The sequence below is a fragment of the Erpetoichthys calabaricus genome, chromosome 7, assembly GCF_900747795.2.
Source record: "Erpetoichthys calabaricus chromosome 7, fErpCal1.3, whole genome shotgun sequence".
In the NCBI taxonomy this organism is placed as follows: Eukaryota; Metazoa; Chordata; class Cladistia; order Polypteriformes; family Polypteridae; genus Erpetoichthys; species Erpetoichthys calabaricus.
This window is the reverse complement of record NC_041400.2, coordinates 26,232,383-26,248,149: the sequence shown is the minus strand read 5'-3', so window position 1 is coordinate 26,248,149 and position 15,767 is coordinate 26,232,383. Positions and strand designations below refer to the sequence as shown.

Below are 15,767 nucleotides of genomic sequence, written 5' to 3'. Positions count from 1 at the left end.
CCTATAGATATATCACATGTTAAAACCTACAGCCATATTCTAGCATGGTATGTTTCCACCTCCGTTTAGACAGTAATGTTAACTAACTTTAACTCGTTTGTGCAATTGGAAGGTCCGTGCTGTGCAGCCTTGTCCGTGCTCTACTGGTGGTCTTAGGCAGATTTGTTCATGTGTTTTGAGTACTGAAATCTGAATATCAGCTCTCTGAACATTTCACTTCATAGGGTGTGAAACAAAGTTTACTTCATATTTTTGTGTTAGGATATAGCGGGTTAGAGAATGACTGACTGACATTTATATGCGCCTGTGAAGAGATTACACTTTATCATAAAGAGTAGTGTAGACTATACAAGTACGACTGATCACACACCATTGTTTAAAATTTCAGAGATTAACTTTAAAGGTGAAGGTGGCTCTGTACTCCTAAGCACCAAGACACCCCCCCCCCCCCCCCCCCGATTATTAGGTGTGTGGGTATACACCACAATCTTATAACTCTTGTGTTTTAATTTGAGTCTGTTCTATATTTCCAACATTTCCAAAATTATGGATTTGAAGATTAGAAACAAATGCACATTTATATTTTTATTTTAAATACATATTGTGCTGTTTTTTTTTTATGCCTTTTCTTTTTTCTATCCCCCAATGTTTAGTGGTTTTGCTGTTGGAATTTACACAACCAACTCCCCTGAGGCCTGCCATTATGTAGCCCATAACTGTGAAGCCAATATTTTGATGGTGGAGAATCATAAACAACTGACAAAAATCCTGCAGGTAAAGAATGAAGTGTTGGTTTTGTAGTATTTTTAATAGTGCTGAAAGCATTAAATGCTTGTTTACCTTCTTTATCACATGCTACAATTTATCCATCCGTTATCCACCACTTATCTGAGGTTGGGTCGCGGGGGCAGCAGCCTAAGCAGGGATGCCCAGACCTCCCTCTCCCCAGCCACCTCCTCCAGCTCCTCTGGGAGGACCGCAAGGCGTTCCCAGGCAAGCCGGGAGATCTAATCCCTCCAGCGTGTCCTGGGTCTGCCCTGTGGCCTTCTCCCAGTGGGACATGCCCAGACCCCCACCCTGGGAGGTGTACAGGGGGCATCCTGACCAGATACCCGAACCACCTCAACCGACTCCTCTCAAAAGAACTGGTGATTGACTTCAGGAAGAAACAGCTGATACACATCCCGGTCTACATTAAGAACACTGCTGTGGAAATTGTGCAGTCTACCAAGTTCCTGGGAGTTAATGTGACGAACAACCTCACCTGGTCCCTGCACACCACCTCCGTCATCAATAAAGCTCACCAACGCTTGATCTTTCTGCGGAGGCTAAAGAGGGCCCATCTCAGTAAGTCAGTCCTCACCACTTTTTACAGAGGGACCATAGAGAGCGTGCTAACCAGCAGCAGCTCTCTGTGGCAGGAGAGCTGCAGCGCTTCGGACTGGAAAGCACTGAGGAAAGTGGTGAGGGCTGTGGAGAGGATCATTGGAGCCCCGTTGCCTAATGTACAAGACTTGGCAAAACAACGCTGTCTGGCCAGAGCTGTGCGGATTTCTAGAGACCCTACTTATCCTGCCTCTGAACTCTTTTCCCTCATGCCCTCAAGCAGAAGGTACCGCAGCCTGAAATGTAGAACTACCAGGTTTAAAAATAGTTTTTTTCCTACTGCCGTTCGTCTTTTAAATGAAGCATTTTAGTATTTCATTGTATGCTGATTTTAACTGTGTTTTTATTAATGTCTTGTGCATCGTATTTTCGTTCTGCAGCACATCTTGGATGTTCTGCTGAATGACAAATAAAATTGAATTGAATTGAATCAATGCGGAGGAGCAGCGACTCTACTCCGAGTCTCTCCCAGATAACTGAACTACTCACCCAGTCTCTAAGGGAAAGTCCAGCCACCCTGTGGAGAAAACTCATTTTGGCCACTTGTATCCATGATCTTGCTCTTTCAGTCACTACCCCAAAGCTCGTGGCCATAGGTGAGGGTAGGAACGTAGATCGACTGGTAAATCGTCTGCCTCACCTTTTGGCTCAGCTCTCTCTTCACCACGACAGACCATTGCAGAGCCCGCATTACTGCGGATGGCGCACCGATCCGTCTGTCCACCTCCCACTCCATTCTTCCCTCACTCGTGAACAAGACCCCGAGATACTAAAACTCCTCCACTTGAGGCAGTAATGTGTTCCCAAACAGGAGGGATCATTCCACCCTTTTCAGGCCGTGAACCATGGCCTCGGATTTAGAGGTGCTGACTTTCATCCCCGCAGCTTCACACTCTGCTGCGAACCGTTCCAGTGAGAGCTGGAGGTCACTGTCTGATGAAGCCAACAGAACCACGTCATCCACATTGCTACAATTTACAACTTTTAATTTCAAATGACATTTTTAGACTGTGTATGGTGGCTCAGATAGATCTGATCTGTTCTCTTCTGATCACTTGTAATTTTTTTTTTTTTTTTAGTCGGCCACATTCAGTAGAGCTGTTCAGAAACCAGCATTTCCTAATTCTATCTTTTTATTTTCCAGGTTCAGGATCAGTTGCCTCATCTGAAGGCTATAGTCCAGTGGGGAGAAGAAGTGAAAGAAAAGAGGCCAAATTTGTACAGTGTGAGGGATTTCTCCGGTTTATATTGAGCTTCAAATAAAACTAGACTTGTGCTCGGTTTCTGCCATTCAGTATTTAATTTGATCTTCATGTATTTGTGTGGGTTTCCTCTGGGGATTCCAGCAAACGGTACAGTCTGCTTACTCCTAATTTTACAAAATGACCATGTGCAATCTCTACTGAACTATACATCTGTAAGAATACATTTTTACATCACACTAAAGTTGGATTTAGATAGATACTTTATTAATCCCAAGGGGAAATTCACAAACTCCAGCAGCAGCATACTGATAAAGAACAATCTTAAATTAGAGTGATAACAATGCAGGTATACAGACAGACAATAACTTTGAATAATGTTAACGTTTACCCCCCCCCCCCGGGGGGAATTGAAGAGTCGCATAGTTAGTATGTACTAATTAAGAAATATAAAACCGTAAAATACACTCTGCAGCATTTATACACCTGGTTTTTGAACCACTCCCTCTGTTTGGTCTGTAGCTTCTCCCGCCACCTGTAAAGACATTGGAGTGTAAAGACCTTACAAAGACCTGCGTGTTACGCTAATTGGCACTCCCCAGGGATGTTGGTGTAAGTGTGTGCAGAATCGTACCCAGCGATACAGTAGTCCACTTTGAATGAAGCTTTAGTGCAATAGAAGTTGCGTCCTTGTGACACTAAAGTGAGTTAACCGATTTTGCAAATTGTTGAATCTACCCAGTAATCAGTTGACAACACAAGGAGAGGAACGTGTCTCCACTAAATGTGTTTATTGATGAAGAAAAGTGCTGACAGTCATTTTGAATAAGTAAAGTCGAGGTCTGTGCTATTAATCTAGGCTTGAGCAACTTGTCAGGTGCATTCTGAAAATGCTGTTTTTCAGCAGCTATTGAATGTACAGGTCAAGATGATGATCTTGTTTAAGAAAGCCATGAGGCGCTGGGCTCCATTATTTCTACTCCGAATCCTACAGAATAGAAGAGAGGTTGTAGCAGACCATCAATGATGGTCACAATAATAGATGAGAACTGTTAAACGTAGTGTATGTAAACAGATGTGTCAATTTTTAATAAGTGTGCTGTACTAACGTAGTGGTTCTTCAGGTTGGATTTGTTTTCTTTCTGATGAAACAGATGAGGCATCTTTTAAATTGGCTGGCAGGTCATTTCGAACTTTCTGTGCCTTGTGGCTTGGCTTGACTTTTAATGTAATTGTTTTTAGAATTTTAAGAGTCTTTCTTTCACCTTTTGATTAGATTGTAAGATCTGTAGTGTAGCCATTACGTTAAGAATAACTGCTGTTCCCTGAGAAAACCAAAATAAGGTTAACAGACTTATTTTTTTTGGGTGGCTCGGTCCTGTACCCCTTAACAAACAGCAACTTTAAAGGGGTTACGTCTGCACTGACAGCGCCACACATACAAGAAGTCGTCCATACCATGTATTCCTGTTTCCCAACATGGTAAATCTGGTGGGAATTATTGTTGTGCTAATTGTAATTTTGTGGCCATTTTTGATTCCTTATTTTTTGAAGCCAAACTTGTACTTGGTGCAGCATATCAGCTTCTGCTGAACTGTACTTTAATTATAAATATTGTTCCACATGACCTGAACGCAGTCTTTCCTTCTCTCTGGTTGTGCAACTCCAAGAATACATCTTTCAAGGTTATTCGTGAAGTTGGATGGCAAAATAATTTAAATCATTGAGCCTGAGATCTTGGGATGTTAAGGAAGAACTTTTTCAGAGAGGGGTGTAAAGTATTGTTTATATGGGATTTAGAAATCTGCTCTAAAATGAGCTTGCAGCCATTGCAGAGACTTAAAACCTTACTGTATGGTGAGGGGTAAGTTTAAAGATTCTTCAAAATAACTGTAATTAAAAACATGTTCAGCAACTAAAAGCCTGCAGCACTACCACTCCATGATAGATACTTTATTAATCCCAAGGGGAAATTCACTTACTCCAGCAGCAGCATACTGATACATCCATCCATTTTCCAACCCGCTGAATCTGAACACAGGGTCATGGGGGATACTGATACAAAAAACAATATTAAAGATTGATAACAATGCAGGTAAAAACAGACTAACTTTGTATAATGTTAACGTTTACCCCCCTGGGTGGGATAGTAATAGTTTGGGGGAGGAACGATCTTCTCAGTCTGTCAGTGGAGCAGGACAGTGACAGCAGTCTGTTGTTGAAGCTGCTCCTCTGTCTGGAGATGATACTGTTCAGTGGATGCAGTGGATTCTCCATGACTGACAGGAGTCTGCTCAGCGTCCGTCACTCTACCACAGATTTCAAGCAGTCTATAACAAGCTGATATGACGTCTGCCTGTCTTTAAGCACCTGCATTTGTCACTAGTCCATTGTTTTAAACTCTGAAACCATTAACTCGACAGAAGCATCCTGTGAAATTGCAGTATGATGAGGTCTCTCTTTATTAATTGAAAGAATCATTTTGAAAATGAATGTGTAGACAGATCAGGTATTTTGTATGTTTTTTAAATTATTAGTCAATGAATAAAGCAAAACTGTGTTCTGTTTAGTGGAAGGAATTTATGGACTTGGGGAAGGAGGTCCCTGATGCTCAACTGGATGAAGTCCTTAATTTGCAGAAAGCCAATCAATGTTGTACTTTAATCTACACATCTGGAACAACTGGCAATCCTAAAGGGGTTATGTTGAGTCATGATAATGTAAGTAACATTTATATCGTTAAAACAAAATAACCCACTATGTTTTATAGTAAGTGGGTTTCAAAGATTAATGGTATAGTGTGTTGTGTTAGGCGTTTGAAAACCACTTTCCACCCCAACATGGAATGCAAACAAAAGTAAATGTTTATGTGGTGCAGTCTCTTATGTTTGGGAGAATTTAAAAATTCACAAATCATTTGGATATGTTCATTCAGGGTATTTGTAATATATAAAATATTGGTTAAAGCCGTAACACATTCATTGGTGTAACATTGCCTCATCTATTCTTGCTATGCCTTTTTATAGTGCTTTATAAAAATTAGTTGCTTCATTACAAAGCCTGGCACAGGGGAATAAAATGAAAGCTAACTGACAAGGCTTATAGTACTAAATGCAGCAAGTTTAAAAAGTAATAAACTATTATTAGTATTGGAAAGCTCCATGATATGTATATTTCCTGTGTGTTGTCACCCTGACTCTACTTCACATGTAGAGAATCTCAAATTGTAATAAATGATTTGTTTCACCCTGGAGCTTTGGACCATGACACAATTAGTGAGGGGAAAGATTTAATGAAAGAAAGTTGAAATGTTGTTGGCAGGAGTTGAAACAGTTTCTTGGTTGAAAGGGCGATCACCATCAGTCTGTTAATCGATCCCAGTATCCTGTTCTACCACTCGCTGTTTTAGGACTGCATTTCTTTCCCACGTTTGCCCACTTTGCTGTACTCCCTGCCTTTTATGTTTTAAGACAAATATGATTGGTGATCCCAAACTGTTCTGAGATTTCTGCTGGATTATGGCAGTTTGCTCCTTCTCAGAGCCATGCCCAGGACATCCTGGCAATAATCTGAATTGTGGTTAGAAGTACCTGTACTTCAGATTTGAAGTCTTTTGCTTAAATAAACAGATTTTAAATGGTATTAGAAATCCTTCACGGTGGCATGCAGTGCTGGTGGGTTTTTTAAAAAAGTGAAAGCCTGAACAAGACTGGCATGAGTGTGCAGAATTTCTGTATTATGGTAGTTTGGCGATTTTATAAGCTGCAGTGTTTTTGTAATGTACTGGGCCTCAGACATGTATGACCGTTGTCGCTGGGGAGAACATTCAACGTTTGTTGCCCGAGAGGATAGTTGTTGTTAATCCTTTTGATTAAATAGAAGTAGATGTGGAAAGTAATACAAACTAAAGAGGAGAAAATGTTTGCTTTGTGTTGGTGTTTTTTTTTTTGTTTGTTTGTTTTTAAACTGTATTTTTATTGATTGCAGTTAACGTGGATTGCAAATACTGCTGGGCTAGAAGTTGGCCTAAAAGCTGGATGTGGGGACTGTCTGATCAGTTACCTTCCGCTCAGTCATGTCGCAGCACAAGTTAATGACCTGTGGATTGCTATGAGATTTGGAGGCACCACCTACTTTGCAGATCCTGATGCACTAAAAGTAGGTTCAATTTAATAGAATATTCCTGATATTTAAGAGTTGATTTCATTGATTCAGTGTTTTATTTTGGAAAGGGTGTCTCTCTCTAAATAAAGCTGCTTTTTAGCATATATTAGCATTGAATCTAGGAGTCCAGTTAATTGTACAGAAATGTTCTTTAAAAAATGTTGAAAGGGTAATATGGTGAATTGTGGGGTTTTCCATTTGACTTAATGCACAATTCTTAAAGATTTTTTTTTTTTTTTTTTTTTTTTCCCTCCTATCATGAATGAAACCTGACTGTAAGTTTTGACATCTAACTAAAGTACGCAGGAAAGACTGGCTGATGTTTGTTTGCTTTCTGGTTTAAAGCGGGTCAAAAGACGCATCTTGTCAGAAAGTAAGATTGTTCTGTATGTATATTGAACCTTCTGTAGACATTCTAGGAAAAATTTCCGCCTCGCTCTAAAATGTGTAACTTGTGTAACGTGCTAATGGGCCATTTTGGTTCTATTCAATAAGGGTGCGCACAAAAAGGGGAGCTTCAAAAGGGCGCGGCGAATAAAGGCAAACGCAACAAAATTATTACAGAAAATTTATTAAAGGCAATGATTGAACGTATAAAAAGGCGAAAGCAGGAATATTAAAACATCCAATTAATTAGATAGATCTAGAAATAGTTTGTTAGGAGTTCATGCATTAAAGTTTTCTATATTTCGTTGTTTTCTGCTCTTACTCATTGTTGTGTTACACTTGAAGCTGTAGATTATGTGCAACGCCACGTAGATATTTTTTTATCTACTATTATTAGCTAGTGTCCTGCGGTGGGTTGGCACCCTGCCCAGGATTGGTTCCTGCCTTGTGCCCTGTGTTGGCTGGGATTGGCTCCAGCAGACCCCTGTGACCCTGTGTTTGGATTCAGCGGGTTAGAAAATGGATGGATGGATGGATTATTATCTATCTATTATTATCTAAATTATCTACAAACGCCTTTATTTGCCGTGCTCAATTGAGGTCGCCCTTTTGAAGCTCCCCTTTTTGTGCGCACCCTTATTGAAGGATACCGGCCGTTTTCTTGGTGTGTCCAGCAGGGAGCACAAGCTCTTCAGATTTATCAGGTTCAGTGTGGGAAAAGTACATTGTAGAAAGGGTGGGCCACTTATTGTGCCACTGGTGTGGCTTTGAGGCAACAATAACTACAGTAAGACTCTGCCACAACACACGTGTGTTATATTTTACTTAAAGAATCTTTCAGCATGCAAATCCACAGTTGGGCCATGTTGGGACACCTTAATAATAAAAAATGGAGATGAAAGCAGCAGTTCATGGAGGTGCTCTTCCCTTCTGCCAGTGTGGTTGGGGTGTGCAGGTGTTTTGGAGTTTGTAAAGTTATGGAGAATTACAGTTCAATAGTCCCAGGGCATGAGCTGATGAGCGGCTGTGGTGCCCAACCGTGTCTGGGGTCCAGCCATTGTGTTATCTGAAACTGGCATTTTGAGTCCTCACTCTTTTTTTAATTTTAAGATCATACTCTTCTGGTACAATAAACCAATTCATGTTTAAGAGTTTTATCCCCCCCATGTTGTGTGTTTGGTGGTGGTGTTTTTATTTATTTATTTATTTAAAAAAAAAAATCTTTTGTTCCCAGAGATCATCAACATTTTTCTTGCAGAGCTCAAGTCTCTACCCAGCAACCCCCCCTCCACATCGTGTAATCCTGAAAACAAAAGCAAGAATCTACTATATAATGTCTGTGTCTAGTCCCTCGGAGCAATGTGTTCGTCTTTGGTGACGCGATTCAAAAGAGAATGTATGAGTGTGAAATGGACATGCGGAGAGAGCAGCCTTCAAAGACTGCAACTATGAAAGTGGACAGGGGATGAGCGCGGTGCCTCGAAATGATGATCTAAGACGCTTTATGGGAACACCTTCACTAGAGGGGGTGCTAGTGAAGAGACACCCACAAATACGGAGGGAAGGTTCTGAAGGTACACGCAGGGCAAGAGAGCAAATATTTTTAAATTCGTCTATTACCGGCCTTCAGCGGGGGGAGGGCGGAATGTAGAATAACAAACCAAAATGGTATATGAAATAATAATTCGTAAGCAGCTTACTGAATTCACAGGCCTACATGACTCATTAAACAAACTTCACGACTGGTTACAGGATTTGAGAAATTGTAATAGTGGATCGCTGAGCTGTATGCTTGTAGCACACAATATTATGTAGGACGTCGAGAATAACAATTCCTACACATGGGTCTACCTCTTCTTTTAAGCTTTTTGATGTTTGGGGGGCAGCAAAAAGCATACAATCTACAAAAGGAGAATCGTTTTTCTGTATTAAAGAGTAATAATTTTGGACTTTGTCAGCTTCTTAGCAGACAACTACCATGAAAAACAAACGTCCGTGACAATAAGACTGCTTCTGAGTTGAAGGTCATCTTGAAAGTCTGGTTTAAAATGCCAAATCTAATGCATACTAGTAAGTGGATAAAGTAAAAATATTTGTTGCTTGTTGTGGGGTTGTTTTTGGACTTCATCCCCCACCCCCTCAATTCTATGCAGTTACCTTCCCTAGGTTAATGGAAGGTGTCCATTTTTAGGAGTGGCATTTTAAGGTGATCTCATGAGGACTTTCCACTTTTTTTTTCCTCCATTGGATTATCAACAATGCATGAAGGGGTGTAACGGAAGTCAAAAAGGAATTCACACAAATCCAGAATCTGAAACATCATTTCAGATTGCCATGGTTACGTAGTGTTTTTGAAATGGAATCCTTGCCCACTTTTGAACCTTCTTTGGATGAAATATTGGGATATTTGGCTGTTAGCTAACCAAATAAATGATGAACTGAACTGAATAGCCTACTCTCATTTGTTAAACTACTTCTCTTCTTTCAGAGGATGTACCTGTGGCGTGGGGGGGGTAGCTGAAATCGGGCATCCCTGGAGGACAGCTCAGTGAGGATGTTACTGAATTAAGATGTAGGGGGCATGGAGATGCAAAGCTAATGGGGAGGTTTAGAGACCTCCTTGAATAAAACTCTTGAAATGGATTGGGTATTCTACTGGATTGTGGGGGTGCTGGCCTTGTGGTCACTGTTTGTTTGTAAAATGTGTTGTAATGCCAAGTATGGGAGTACAACACTCCTTTTCAGTTCATTCTGTGTGGGAGTTGGAGTCCTTATTCAAAGGTGTATCTTCTCTCCTTGTCATAGACAACTTCTCAAGGTACACTAGGACTGGAAAGTGTCAGGTTTAGTACACCTACAGCTTGTATCTCTGTTTGCAGATTATGATGATGAAGCTCTCTTGGCTTCAAAAGACTGAAGACACTCTCTAGAATAATTTGAACCCGAGTGTGATGTGGTTGGGATGAATATCGGCAGTTTCCCCATAGTCATGGTCCTCTTTTGAGATGGGTCTAACTGCACCCTGCAATAAGTATGATCTACGTCTTGGAACACCTTCTGAATCAGATAACCCTTCCACAACCCTAATTTTAATCCTAGTGTAACCAGACATTTTGAGGAGTGTTTTGGTGAATAGTGATGTGGGCATTACATGATGTTGAGGCCATTATGTGACTGACCTCCTAGGCACTGAGGGCTGCAACTACACTGTTTTCCTCTCCTAGAAAATGATGACTTGAGGTAAGAAATGACCAGCTGCCCAAAGTAGACTTGAAGTATGTCAGGTTCTTGTTCATGAGTGAAGATGTGGTGGTCAAGAGATGAACAAACCCAACTGGTGCAGTGGTACAAGTTTTTTGGATGTAGTGAAGCATTGCAGTGAAGCTGGAGAAGTCATCAGATGAAGTGGTTTATTTACAGGTTCGTCTACAACTCTACCCATGATCATGAATTCTGGGTGAAGACTGAAAAGTAACATTGTGACTACGGGCAGCTGGAATGAGTTCCTGTGCTGGGATCCTGGATTCCCTGAAGACATTTTCTATGGAAAGGCTGTTTCTCTAGATTGAGTGGAACCAAATGAGGTGGTTGGACATGTAGTTCCAATGTCTTCCTTGGTGTCGGTCATTTTCCAAACTGCTACATCCTAACACAGGGTCACGTGGGGCCCAATCCCAATCCCAGTCGGCACAGGGCGCAAGGCAGGAACAAATCTCGGGAAGGGCGCCAACCACCACAGGGCAGACACTGGTTTTCTCCGGGTGCTCCGGTTTCCTCCCACAGTCCAAAGACATGCAGGTTAGGTGCATTGGAGATCTTACATTGTCCCAAGTGTGTGCGTCATGTAGAAAGTGTTAGAGAGACACGCCTCACTGAGAGAAGACCTGGGGTGAATGTAGGACATGCTGAAGGGAATATATCTGAAGGTTTTCCTGGGAGTATCTGGAAATTCCTGTAGAGGGAATGAACAAGTTACTGAGGACAGGGGTGGTCTGATCCGGTCCGCTCTGCATCCTGCTATCCTTTGCCCACTTCAGAGTGAATGGGGTGAAGACTTCATTGGTGGCAAAGGGTAATAATGCCATGAAAATGTCCCCTGAATTATGTATAATATTAGTAGTGACATTCATACATATTTATTGTACCAAAAAATTTGGCTCCGACACTCTTAATTCTCCCCACTGTTCCCATAAATATACCAACACAACAGCTCAGCCCACTATATCAACCTTTGGAAAATGAAAGTTAGATTTTACTGAAAATTTAAAAATGTGCGTTAAGATATTGGAGACCTTACAAGACATTTTGTTGAGCTTTCTCCAAGTAGTGGGGTTCTTGCTATTGGTGATTTTATTAAAGTCTGTATATACTTTTTCTGGCATCAATCCTCACAAACCTGCACATAGTTAATGATTGTTATGAATTGGTTAATATTAAGAGCGGTCATCCTGGCTGATTTTTAGCTTAAATGTTAGCAAACAAACAAGGCTGGAGATTTGTTACTGATTCATTAAATGTGGTTGTTCAGTTTGAGTCATTTGGTGTGCAAGATGACATTCATTGTATCAGAACAAGGTGACTTTTAAATCTGTCTGATATGCAATCTAGTTATTTGTTCATAACTGATAGGCTGCTGCTGGATATCTCTGCTACAAAATGAAATTGGAATCATGAGAAATTATGAAGCACACCACCAAACTATTTGCCCCTTCCTGATTTCTTATTCTTTTGCATGTTTGTCACACAATGTTTCTGATCATCAAACACATTTAACCATTAGTCAAATATAACACAAGTAAACACAAAATGCAGTTTGTAAATGGTGGTTTTTATTATTTAGGGAGAAAAAAAAATCCAAACCTACATGGCCCTGTATGAAAAAGTAATTGCCCCCTGAACCTAATAACTGGTTGGGCCACCCTTAGCAGCAATAACTGCAATCAAGTGTTTGCGATAACTTACAGTGAGTCTTTTACAGCGCTCTGGAGGAATTTTGGCCCACTCATCTTTGCAAAATTGTTGTAATTCAGCTTTATTTGAGGGTTTTCTAGCATGAACCGCCTTTTTAAGGTCATGCCATAGCATCTCAATTGGATTCAGGTCCGGACTTTGACTAGGCCACTCCAAAGTCGTCTTTTTGTTTTTCTTCAGCCATTCAGAGGTGGATTTGCTGGTGTGTTTTGGGTCATTGTCCTGTTGCAGCACCCAAGATCGCTTCAGCTTGAGTTGACAAACAGATGGCCGGACATTCTCCTTCAGGATTTTTTGGTAGACAGTAGAATTCATGGTTCCATCTATCACAGCAAGCCTTCCAGGTCCTGAAGCAGCAAAACAACCCCAGACCATCACACTACCACCACCATATTTTACTGTTGGTATGATGTTCTTTTTCTGAAATGCTGTGTTCCTTTTACGCCAGATGTAACGGGACATTTGCCTTCCAAAAAGTTCAACTTTTGACTCATCAGTCCACAAGGTATTTTCCCAAAAGTCTTGGCAATCATTGAGATGTTTCTTAGCAAAATTGAGACGAGCCCTAATGTCCTTTTTGCTTAACAGTGGTTTGCGTCTTGGACATCTGCCATGCAGGCCGTTTTTGCCCAGTCTCTTTCTTATGGTGGAGTCGTGAACACTGACCTTAATTGAGGCAAGTGAGGCCTGCAGTTCTTTAGACGTTGTCCTGGGGTCTTTTGTGACCTCTCGGATGAGTTGTCTCTGCGCTCTTGGGGTAATTTTGGTCGGCCGGCCACTCCTGGGAAGGTTCACCACTGTTCCATGTTTTTGCCATTTGTGGATAATGGCTCTCACTGTGGTTCGCTGGAGTCCCAAAGCTTTAGAAATGGCTTTATAACCTTTACCAGACTGATAGATCTCAATTACTTCTGTTCTCATTTGTTCCTGAATTTCTTTGGATCTTGGCATGATGTCTAGCTTTTGAGGTGCTTTTGGTCTACTTCTCTGTGTCAGGCAGCTCCTATTTAAGTGATTTCTTGATTGAAACTGGTGTGGCAGTAATCAGGCCTGGGGGTGGCTACGGAAATTGAACTCAGGTGTGATACACCACAGTTAGGTTATTTTTTAACAAGGGGGCAATTACTTTTTCACACAGGGCCATGTAGGTTTGGATTTTTTTTTCTCCCTAAATAATAAAAACCATCATTTAAAAACTGCATTTTGTGTTTACTTGTGTTATATTTGACTAATGGTTAAATGTGTTTGATGATCAGAAACATTTTGTGTGACAAACATGCAAAAGAATAAGAAATCAAGAAGGGGGCAAATAGTTTTTCACACCACTGTATACAGTGTTGAATTGCAATGTAAAGTGTAGAATGAATTTCACTTAATTATACTGTCACTGTGGCTAGCGTATTCAATAAGCTTTGCACTAGTACCTATCCATCCATCCATTATCCAACCCGCTGAATCTGAACACAGGGTCATGGGGGTCTACTGGACCCAACACCGGGCACAAGGCAGGAACCAATCCCGGGCAGGGTGCCAACCCACCACAGACTAGTACCTATTAAGGAAATATTTCATGTACCAGTTTTGCTAATTCTGCTGCATTGCTTACTTTACACATTTATTATGTACTCTTGCTTTTGTTTTCATGTTTACACTGAGAAGATTATTTCTCAGAATTTACCACTAAAAAGTGCGGATAAGGTTCTTTGCTCCGAAGAACTTCTAGGATGAAAATCCAGTTCCAGTTAAACACTAATCGGTTTATATATAACATTCTTAAATACCAGTGAGTGGTAGCACTTTTTGCAATTTTGAGACCCCACAACAGCAGGATTCCAGACATGATCAAGCACCCCAACTGCTGATCTATGCAAGTCAATGACCTTTGAATGCATCAAATCTTCACACTCCATCTGCATTTGGAGAAGAGAACAAGCAGGATACTGAAATGCGTCCATTGTTTTGAATGCAGGATCTGGAACTCCCGACACAACCTGACTGGCGTTGTAAGAGATTGTTTAATACAAGCTCAGTAGAAACCTTTTTTTGTTGTGTGATTTGGACTTTATTTTATTTTTTTTTAGTAGTTTGTTGCATTTGTGGCTATGAGTTGGAACTGTAAGTGGAAAAACCTTTTGCACAGTGTGTGTGGGGTAGTCCGCCGGACCTCATACCGCAACCCCCCGTCTGAACATTGCAGGCATGTGCAGAATATTCACGCTATATTATTTAATGCATGGTTTTCATTATTCTAATAGTGTTATTTTGTATATTTTGAAAATGCCCTTTTTATTTCATTGGTAAGTTGTAGAAATAAAAAAAAAATGTAAAAAATAATGTAACCATGTACCAAGTTATTAACAAGGAATTGGTTCAAACCTATTAATTGATTTGTTGATGCCAGCATGATCACCCTTTTCCCGACATATGAACTTTCTCCACCTCTGTTCACATATCTGCCTGGACCAGTATGTGTCTCTCCTTGGCTCAAGCCTTTTCAAAATGAGACCTTGGGTTTGCTTCTCTTCAAGAAACCTCTGGTCCAAATGATTTGTGCCACAAATGTTCTTTGGTCTGCTTATCTGCATCCCTTGCTCTTCACTTCTCTTCACTGCTCTGTTCAGCTAGTATATAAATCTAGCCTGGAGCCCTAAAGGTCCCTCCTTTCAGTTCAAGTGTTTCCACGTAATGTGTCTCACTGCCCTAATATCATCTGTTTAAATATTTTCTGACAAAAACTTTCATGCCTTTCAAAAGGCACCATTGGTCTGATGGTAAGGATAAAGACTGTGGCTTTGATCTTCTAGAATGGAAGGCATCAGTTTTAAAATTGATGTATAGGAGAGTGTAAGAGCAGTGTAATGGCCGGTATCTCTTTATTATTCTGAAATTTTATTTAAAAGATAATTGCAATTTTTGATATTGTCTCAGGTGGTAGGATACTGGGTTTTTGTAAAGTCCCACACTCTTAGTGGGTGTTTTTAAAAAAAGCTGGCCAGTGAAGTGACGGCTAGCTGATGAGTGGTGCTCAGAGCTACACGATGTATACGTGAAAATGACAAAACTGTTCAATGCTTTTTGTTTTAATCCGGAAAAACTCGTTTAAAATTCTCACCCTAGGGATCTTTGATTAACACCATGCGAGATGTACGTCCAACTGCCTTTTTGGGTGTTCCCCGGGTCTGGGAGAAGATGCAAGAAAAAATGAAATCTGTTGGATCAAAGTCTTCTCTTCTGAAAAGAATGGTGGCCGATTGGGCCAAGCAGATTGGGCTTCAGGCAAGCTACAATTCCATGAATGGGTAAAAAAAACTTTTCCTTTTTAAGAGAAACATTTTGCTTGAATGTGTTTTTCTTATTATTATGCATTAAATACAATACGTGTTCTGTAAAATATTAGCATTACATAAAGGTAAAATTAAAATGGGAATCTTACCTAAAATTCATAATCCTAACTCGCACATAATTATTTGATCCCAACAGAATCCTATCATTCTCTCTGTCAGCTATTTGAAGGTAATAATAATTAAGGCACATTAATTGTAGGAAGGGGTTGATGATCACGAAGTTAATTAGCACTTTGTTTGTTTTTAAATTCCCTGTGTTGTCCTTTTATCAGTTTTATCTTCAGCAGCCATTTAAATGGAAGTTGAGTGAGGG

The 15,767-nt window shown here is 40.5% G+C and overlaps 1 protein-coding gene across 3 annotated transcripts in view; it reads left to right on the top strand.

The window, feature by feature from the left end:
* Window positions 1-15,767, top strand: part of LOC114654399 (long-chain-fatty-acid--CoA ligase ACSBG2-like) — a 47,605-nt gene that overhangs the window by 20,603 nt on the left and 11,235 nt on the right. For all 3 annotated transcript variants that reach the window (XM_028804934.2, XM_028804936.2, XM_028804935.2), the window contains exons 6-10: window positions 654-774; window positions 2,531-2,611; window positions 5,159-5,308; window positions 6,576-6,746; window positions 15,228-15,409. In XM_028804934.2, coding sequence (XP_028660767.1) covers window positions 654-774; window positions 2,531-2,611; window positions 5,159-5,308; window positions 6,576-6,746; window positions 15,228-15,409 — 705 coding nt within the window. The remainder of the gene's footprint in view (window positions 1-653; window positions 775-2,530; window positions 2,612-5,158; window positions 5,309-6,575; window positions 6,747-15,227; window positions 15,410-15,767) is intronic.